We start from the raw sequence: 9,502 nt of genomic DNA, 5'->3' as shown, positions 1-9,502 counted from the left end.
TTCTTATTGAAATCATTATATCCTCCTGAGACCCAAGCTTTTTCTGTGTTAAGCTATGGTCTGTGTTCACTTCACTTTGTTTTAAACAAATACTTTAAAATATGAACTTTGACCCTGGAAATTGTTCGTTTTTTTCCCTGAAAGAACAAATTTCTCCAGAGCGTTTCTCAATACTTTAAAATGGTCAATATCAATAAGCTTATCAATATATAAAAATGTCATTTTTGGAAGATTAGTTTTCCAAGAAAAACTGCTATGGAAGTTTGTAGGAGGAAGGCAACAACACTTGTAAAGTTGTAGTTTCCTCTAAATTCTTTGAAAATAAAACACTGGCATTTTAGCATATTTATGCATGTTACAACCCGGGTGTCTGGGTGGACCTGGGGTAACGGGGAGGACATGTCACTCCACAGACAAAAGTTAACAAAGGTGTTTTCTTTTTCTTTCCCCAAAGGTCAAAACAACTAGATGAACTCAAACAGGCTTTTGTCCCGCAATAAAATTTAAACAAAGAGCTCTTAAACTCTCAAAAATACAGAACAAGTCATCTTATCCTTAATTTCTTTAAAATATGTTAACAATGATCAAAAGTCTGAATGGGAGACAAATGCTAAAGGAAAGGCAGCTCTGAACGGTTTCTCCACCAGGATGTGCTCCAGAAGCCACCGATTCTAATCCCTCTCAGCTGGGTGCTTCAGGGCGGAGCAAGGAGGAGAGCGGTGCTGCAGAGTTGCTCTTCTTTGCACATGAGGGGATGAAATCAGAGGGAAAGAAACAGCTCCGGCCAAAACAATGTGAAGATAAATGTGTTAACATCATCAAAGTATAAAATGTGCTAAAATAAGAATGAGTTCAAATCAAAGGAAGAAAAATTGATTGTATATAAGAAATTCACTAGAAATATTCTAGAGGGTGGCACTTCATGTTTTGTTTAAACAAATGTCTCCTGTGCCCCAGACACAAGCCCCCCCCCCCCCCCCCCCAGAGTCTGCCTTGGCCTGCATTGGGTGTCTGGTACCGTTCTTTAAGAAGGGGGGGGGGGGGTACTGTCACATTCTTTCTCATTTCCCCAGTTTCTGTTCGTGTTAATTACTCCAACTTGCCTCTCATTAACCCAATCACTTGAGTTCCCAGTTCGTCATCTAAAACCCTGTCAGTCCTGTGTGTCTCTTCGGTTCATTGTTAAAAACCTTAAAATGTCCTAACCAGCCTGCTTGTGTGACTCACCTGCATTTGGAGCCTGACTTCAGCCCTCAGCTCAGCGCTCACATGACACTGGGTGGCAAGGCTCCAATGCTGGACGAGATCCGCCCAGAGTTCCTTAGACTCTGGATGTTAGGGTTCTGTTGGTTGATGCAGCTCTGCAATGTCGCGTGGACATCGGTGGCTGTTCCACTGGATTGGCAGGCTGGGGTGGTGGTCCCCCTATTTAAAAAGGAGGACAGCAGAGCGTGTTCCAACTAGAGGGGGATCACACTCCTGAGCCTCCCTAGTAAAGTATTCCAGGGTTCTGGATAGGAGGGTCTGGCGGATTGTCGAACCTCCGATTCAGGAGGAGCAATGTGGCCTTTTTTTCCTGGCCGTGGAACACTGGACCAGCTCTGTACCCTTAGGGGGCTCCTGGAGGGTGCGTGGGAGTTCACCCAACCAGTCTACATGTGTTATGTAGATTTGGAGAAAGCGTTCAACCGAGGGAACCTTTGGGGGGCACTTTGGTAGTACGGGGCACCAGGCCCTCTGATATGAGCTGTTAGGTCTCTATGTGACCGGTGCCAGAGCTTGGTCATTGCCGGCTGTAAGTCAGACTCGTTCCCAGTGAGAGTTGGACTCCGCCAAGGCTGCCCTTTGTCACCGATTCTGTTCACACTTTTATGGACAGGATTTCTAGTCACAGCCAATAAGGAAGCCAATTTTAATACATGGTCCCTGCTAAGCATACTCTCCATTGATGACTTACATGATTTGTTTTCACTGTTTAGCGGTTCTGCTTGTGGCAAGCCAATGTAACAATTAATCAACAATTGCACACCAGTTGTCCCTTTTTACATTGCAATATAAAATATATCCTAGTTCATAGTGTGTTCTTACTAGTCATTACAAATAAAAAAAACAGCTATTGTGATACTAGTAGAAATTAAACGTATACAGTATTTGATTCACTATTTCATATCGGCTCAATTAAATTAATTTAGTGTAACTGAGTCATTCTTATGGGTTTATTCCTTCAGTCTGGCCAATATGTAACATTAGATAAAACGATGAGCTCTAAATCCTGACTGAAATTCTTCAAAGTGATTATTTAGGGAATAATTCAACTGATTTGAGACTACTTTTAGAAATAGGGGTTGGAGATAGGTCTATAACTGGCCAAAGTTGATCAAAATCAAGTTTATTAAGTAAAAGTTTAATTACAGCAAGGTTATAAGTCGAATGTTAAGACCAGGTTTATTCCCATTTTCTAAAGATAGAATCATTACGGAGGTGTTAATTAAATAAAACGTTCCTCAGACAGTCTGGTTGGGATGGTATCCAGCAGACATGATCATTAAGATGAGGTCTCTAATTCTGTAACCCAGAAAGATCAACAGGACAGAAACTGTCCAGACTCCAATCAGGTTCTACTGCCTTGCTAAAGTCCGGTGAAGATGGGGGTGTGGACAGTGTGAATTTCTCCTATTTACAAACATTTCACAAGACCGTCACTACTGAGGGTTGTGGTGATGCTAGGCTCATCTGGGCTGAGACCCTTTAATTTGTCTACAGAACCGTAGACTGCTGACCTCCTGTTTCCCATCTTAACCTAGAAGCTGCTTTCACTGTAACTGTTGGCTGCGTTTAGTTGCACAAACGATTCATTTGCTTGTTTCTGGAAGGACTTAGTCCGGCTATACCAGCGTTCAACCAGCCAGTCAGTCCACAAAGATCTACTGGTGAAGTTAGTTAGAAACTCAACTGTTTGTTGAGACTCAGGTTAGCTGGTTATCCCATCGTAGACGCACTTAACGTCCCACGCTGATGTTGCAGATCTTGCAGCTTGGGTCTTTCTTGGCATTGAGGGTAGACAGACTCATCAGCTGATGCCCATTGATCTGTGATATCGTGCCAAGAGAAAGATCCACAGGCTCTGTGTAGATCACCTCCAGTATGACATCCTGAGCGTGACGGAAGGACAGAGCTCCGCTGTCTTCCTTAGTGAAAGTCAGGAAGCCGTTGTTGGATCTGTCCAAAACTGGAAGTCTTCCTTTACAAAAGGTGTCTCCTTTGGAGCCGTTGGGGGCCAGCACCAGGATGACGTAATGGTACGATGTGTACATGCAGTAAAAATCTCCGAAGTACATGTTGGTGTTGTGGTTGAAGAGGATGTCTGCTTGGACCTGTAAAAGACAAATTGACATCCTGCTTTTTGAATTAGAACGTTGCTTTGATGCTCTTGTTTTGTTAACAGGAGAGATATGTGATATGGCATTAGTCTGAGTCCACCGTCTGGTTTCCTCACATGGTAATGGGTTAAACGAACTACCGTCAGTGCTAAGATGAGGTGGTTGTGATGATGTTTACATCCCATGAATAACACCAAGGGTTTCACAAGGTTCTTACCAGCCCCTTTGTAAAAGAGCCAAAAACAACTTGAACACTGTCCTCTGAATGTAAAGCTCAAAAAGTAAATACATTCATTTTCTAAAGAGTCAAAAAAATAAACTAGACTTCTCAAACTTTTATGGTCAACAGATGAGAAAAGACGGATGTGCTTTCTGGATCTTAGACGTATTAGGTGGTCTGACTGATGTGTTCGGGTACCTGGAAGCGGTACGGTCCATATGGGGAATCCTGTGGAGGTTTTCCTGTGTTGAACTCAGTGTTGCAGCTGAAGAAGATCCCCTCCAGTTTGTTGCTGATAGGTGACCCATGGCTGCCACTGTTGTCTTTCACTGATGGCAGCATCTGGCAGCGCTGAGCATCTCTGGATGGATATGAGCGGCCGTTCGAACACACACACACACACACACACACACACACACACACACACACACACACACACACACACACACACACACACACACACACACACACACACACACACACACACACACACACACACACACACACACACACACACACACACACACACACACACACACACACACACACACACACACACACACGGTTACAGTGCTGTATAGTGTTAAACGCTCCCATGTAGCTGCACTTGAGCAGGACCCACCTGTTAGGTTGGAAGTACTCCTGCTGGTTTCTGTAGAAGACAGTGAAAGGTAACATCCTGCCGGCAATCGCTTCCGCCTTCTGCAAGAGCTGCATCAGCTGGACGGTGGAGTAATCTAGAGACACAGGTTGGTTTATTCACAAATACTCAGTAATTTTTCTTTTGTTCTTTCTGAACATCCATCTATCCATCCATCCATTCATCAATTTTTGTCCGTTTATCTGGAGTCGTGTCGCAGGGGCAGGAGGCTAAGAGGTCAAGACTTCCCTCTCCATCTAAATTGAGAGCTTTGCCTTCTGGCTCAGCTCTCTCTTCACCATGACAGACCGGTACAGCGCCCGCATCACTGTAGACGCAGCACCAATCCACCTTTGGATGTTGCGCTCAATCTTTCATACATAAATTCCTCCACTTGGGGCAGTAGTTCATCTCTGACCCGAGTAAGGCTCTCTTTTCTAGCTCAAGACCATGGTCTCGGATTTATAGGAGCTGATTTTGATCCCAGTTGCTTCACACTCGGCTGCGAAACGCTCCAGCGAAAGCAGGAGATGTTCGATCCATTTAGTTTTTCATTTTTTAACTCGTGTTCAAGGCACTGGAAAAATGCTGTTCAGAAAATAACCTCCTGAAGTTTGTAGAACCATCCAATTCCCATAGTAATCGTTAGTATTTCAAAAGCTGAACTTAACTTTAGAAACTTTCCAGGCATTCAGTTTAGCTTCTGACCTGCTGTGCAGAACTCTGTGATCTCGCTCCAAGAAGAAACAACGTACTCTCCATCTGGCTGTTTCACCGCGGTCTGAACTGACACCGTGTATTGTGTGCGAGGACTCAGGAACCAGTGACCTCTGACTGTCATCGGCAGAGGCACCGCCTTCGCTACCAGCTTAGTTGGTACATCCTGGAAAACAATCAGATTATTGTGCAGGTTGTTCAATGCATAATAATCTGTAAATGCAAAATGCCCTCAAACGTCGCAGTGACTGATAAATCCTAACAGCACCAGTCATAGTCCAGATTCCAGTCACCCACTTCATGGCACCCACCATGTGTTTGACCTTGTGGGAGCTTCTGTCCTCCTTCTTGTTCAGGTCAATGAAGTAGTGTGTGATCTGATCCCGACCTCCGCTCTCCATGTCCCAGCTGATCTTAAAGGAGTCACATGTGATGTCATTGATCTGGATCCTCTGAGGAACAGGCAGATGGTCCACATCCCCAATCCTGCTGCCTGCAGACTCTGAGCCTGAAAAACCAAGAGTTTCAACCATCAGAACCAGATGACACCGACAGATTTCTCCCCACCGTCCGGCAGGATCCTTGTTGTATCTAATTTTTTTTTTCCTGGACAACTTCCATTTTAAACTCATCTGAGCAATTTTGATTAGTTGAACATACACAAGAAGTATTTCAGATATACGTTTGAGATTGAATTGTCTACCTCTTGATTATGTACCTAGGTGAGTTTCTTCTCACCATTCTGAAAATCAACATCCCTTCCTCCACTGTGATGGAGGGACATTATAATATGAGAGGATTATTTTTAGAGTCACAGTGAGAGATTAACCGTTAAAGGTCGAACTCGGCTGATCCTGAATCTAACTCTAATTCATTGCAGAGACAATCAGACGGAGCAGAAAACAGCTAACTGGATTCATTTCATCCTTTAAAACAAGTACACTTCAAGATGGGACAATGAAGAGGAAATGGTTAGAAATTTGATTCTGGCAACAAAACAAGCTAATTGAATCACAAGTGCAGAGGCTTGTGTCACCCAGATAAACAGTTCTGTTTTGTATCTGTTAACCACACTCCTCTTCCTCTCCGTCTCCTCATCCCCTCTCCTCTTGTGTCTGAGGACAAAAGGCTTCAGTCAGCAGAGACTGAGAGCTTGAAGACCGAACAAGGAGCCTGTTGAGGAGGCGAGAACCTCTCTGAACTCATCCTCACAAAAAACTACAGGGAGTTCCAAACTTCACAGGCTGGGAGCCACTTTCGCTAAATGTACTGAGGTCAAAGGTGGAATCAGCACTTGTTGGTGTTTCACCTAAAATAACACTTTTAAAGTCAAACAGTTTAACTTCAAAATATTTTGAGTCGGTTTATTTTAGACTAAAAAAAGACAACAAAATAAACCCCCACTAGTTTTTATAATGGCGAATATAAAATAAAGTATTAATAAAATATCTTTAATCCACATTAACACCAGAAAAGACTAATAGAACAAAACGGTAACTTAAATACTTCTGCAGATGAATTATGATTAGTTTAACAGTCAGGTCAGTGATCTAATTTTGAAGCTGTTTTTCTGTCACCATCCTCCTCTTCATCCCTCCATCCCACCAGTAAATAGAGGTGGCGAAGCATCTATTCACTCATCCTGAGAAGGTGATTATTCACAGACACAGAGCTCAGGCTGGAGCTGCGGCTGCCAAACTATAAAGACACCGAAACAAACTGTTGCCTCGTTGAAACCTGAGAAGGTTCCTAATCTGTCAGACAACATCTGAAAGGTTACTGAAGTAATTTCTAAAACCAGAGCTGATCCAGTATCCTTTCTCCTAAAATCAGCTAATCAATACGAACTGGATGAGTTAGATCCTTCTCAGACCGATCCAGGTTCCCCAGATGAAATCTCTCCAGTCATGCTTTCAAGTATTTTGGCCCTATCGGTCTGCTGAAGCTGGACCAACACTCTTTCCTGTAACAGAAATTCTTCCAGAACAGTTTCTCAAATGTTTTCTAGTTAAATTGTGACTTTCAAAATCTGTTGAAAAACAAAACTCCATCTCCATCGTCTCCATTTCCACCTGCTCCTTTGATAAGATGGATGTAAATCCCAGCAGCATGACACAAATCAGCTGCAGTAAATCTACTCACAGCAACAAAAGTGCATGGACAGATTTTAAATGAAACTTCAATCTTCTCTTCATGCATGCAAAAAACTGCAGGAGGACAGTTAAAAATGCGTCAAACATCTGCACTGATGTTTTCCCTTATTGTTCAGGATACATGTCGGATGTATTCCTAAATGTAAAAAATTTAGTTTTTCCGTCGGAGCAGCTGAGCCCGTCTTCCCTCCAGTCTCCTGACATTGCTGCTTCAGGAATTTGTTTTCATTTGGACTTTGGTTCTGACTATTTGCAGCAACATCTGCAGGCTTACAGGTGCAGCAACAGCCCAGATGTTTGACCTGACTTACGGCAGCAGCTGCATCTTCAGCAGGGTTTTCAACAAGCAGACATAAACAATGTTTAGATTCTGCAGCTGTAGCTCAACAACACTGTGGTTGATGCTGTAGAAAAGTGAGGACATGGTGATGTACAACAAAACTCTAGAACAGAAGTTTGAAAACTGGTTGTTAAGTTTAAAAAGTCCTGAGGAAACATTCTGAAGAGTATTGGTGGACCTGACAGGTTCTGCTCATAATATGAAAAGATAAACACTCTGACCTTTGTGGTTGTCCAGCTGCAGACTCTCCAACGCCACATCTGGACTGTCTCGGCTTTTCTGAGGCTCCATCATAGTCCCAAACGTCACGGAGATGATGGCAAAACCAGAAGAAAAAAATAGCTGCTCTAGTCTGCAGCTTACTCGTACTCTCTCCCTCTCTCTCTCTCTCTGCTGTGACATCACAGGACAATCAAACACAGAGAGAGAGATAGAGGGAGAAAGTCAGATTTCATCGTATTTCTACTTCCCCGTAAGTTTGATTCACATACAAAACTGACCTTTAAGAGTTTTTTTCTTCGGTAAAACAAATGTAGGATTTCTGTGATATCGCAATCCACTTCTCAGATTAACTTGTAATTAAGTTAACTACAATTTAAGCTTTGACTTGAGTGGTAGCTGTCAGGTAGAAACGCTTCCTGTTTGAAATCTAAGTCACTTCTCCCTCCTGCTGTGAAACAGGAGGAGCAGCTGCTGCAGATGTTCGACTGACAGATCGCTTGCTGCCTCAGATCGACGTTCTTCTGTGGATTAGCGCACATCAGTTGATGGAGGATTACAGGCTGCTTACGTAAGAGGATAAACTGCAGCTCAGAGAAAGTTGCTTCCACACAGCATCTACCAAGAGTTTTTTTTTAATCATGAGAAGATTTAACAGTTCACTTCTTCACCACGTTTTATTTTCTCTCACACTTCCCCATCCTCTGTGCCTCATAACGTGGCATCGGGCTGTTTGAAGCCACCCTGTTGATGTGGAAGTCCTACATCTGATGATATGTCCGTCTAAATTCCAACACAAAAAAATACAGGAGAGCTGCTATTTTTTTTCAGATCTTAGTATTTTTATTTCCATTAATTAGGATTAGAAATAATAAAAGAGGACAAATCACATCAGTTTTCTTTTATCACATGAAAACCCTCCTGAATGTCCACATTTCCTCCTCTCACCTCAGATTGGTTCTGATTCAGCATCACATTGTTGTTTCCAGTTAATTATGGCAGCAAAGACATGCAAAATACCTCTGTACAAACTGGATATCCTATCTTTCCTGGTACAAAAATAAGTTCTAAGTGCTTCTCACACTTTAATACTGTCTCTGCTTCAGCATGTTCATGGCTCAGACGTGTTGTCTGGTCAAAAACACAAACCTTAAAACAACGAAGAAGCATGCTGCTACTTTCAAACAGATTCATCCTCAAAGCTTTAAATCACAAATGATGATGCTGCAACACAATATATTCAATCAAAAGTTTCAAACTTTAGTCTTGTTTGCAGGTGATCACGTCTGCATCCACCCATTTAAAAAGTTTAGTTATCAAGTGTTTTACAAAACAGCAGCTTTTCAAACCAGATGTTTTTTTAAGGTTTTACCTCAGTGACCACGTGCAGATGAAACTGGTGTTGTTTACAATACTGGCACTGGAAAAAACCAACGGGTTTCCCTGTAAAGCTCCGAAGAGGAGGTGAGTTTTAGTCACTTCAGACTTACAAAAAGAAACAAAAACAATGTGCAGATACAGACACTAAACAGACCACAACCAACCAACCAAACACAAGCTTCACACAACTCTAAATGACTTTCAATTCTAACATTTTGCACTTTGAAGAAACAGACCTGGTCAACAAAAGATGAACACGAAGAAGAACTTTAAAAAAAAAATCTAATGACACAAATAACTGATTTGGAGGGACACCAGCTGTGAGTTACAGAACCCGTAGGCCCCTCCCACTTCCTCTGCTGGGCTTCGGCTAATATTTTAAAGCAGCAGGGATTGGCTTCGATTATCAAATAAAAAAAATATGACAAAAATGACTGTTCTGTGGAAGTGACA

General features: G+C 42.5%; 1 protein-coding gene across 2 annotated transcripts; it reads right to left on the bottom strand.

The window, feature by feature from the left end:
- Positions 1 to 2,852: 2,852 nt before the first annotated feature.
- LOC107387514 (phytanoyl-CoA hydroxylase-interacting protein-like) lies at positions 2,853 to 8,083 on the bottom strand. Of its 2 annotated transcripts, XM_070545800.1 has the most exons (7): positions 7,951 to 8,083; positions 7,672 to 7,843; positions 5,269 to 5,465; positions 4,949 to 5,123; positions 4,223 to 4,337; positions 3,799 to 3,961; positions 2,853 to 3,374 (listed from the first exon to the last, which is right to left on the bottom strand). In XM_070545800.1, the coding sequence occupies exons 2-7, from the start codon at positions 7,742 to 7,744 to the stop codon at positions 3,000 to 3,002; spliced, it is 1,098 nt and encodes a 365-aa protein (XP_070401901.1). In that variant the 5' UTR covers positions 7,745 to 7,843; positions 7,951 to 8,083; the 3' UTR covers positions 2,853 to 2,999. The 2 variants fall into 2 exon arrangements, with proteins under 2 accessions (XP_070401901.1, XP_015818016.3); XM_015962530.3 differs by having other exon boundaries at positions 7,672 to 7,952.
- Positions 8,084 to 9,502: the final 1,419 nt, after the last annotated feature.

This window comes from Nothobranchius furzeri, chromosome 16 (genome assembly GCF_043380555.1).
Source record: "Nothobranchius furzeri strain GRZ-AD chromosome 16, NfurGRZ-RIMD1, whole genome shotgun sequence".
NCBI lineage: Eukaryota > Metazoa > Chordata > Actinopteri > Cyprinodontiformes > Nothobranchiidae > Nothobranchius > Nothobranchius furzeri.
The sequence above is the reverse complement of the archived record's forward strand: the minus strand, read 5'-3'. Positions and strand labels throughout refer to the sequence as shown.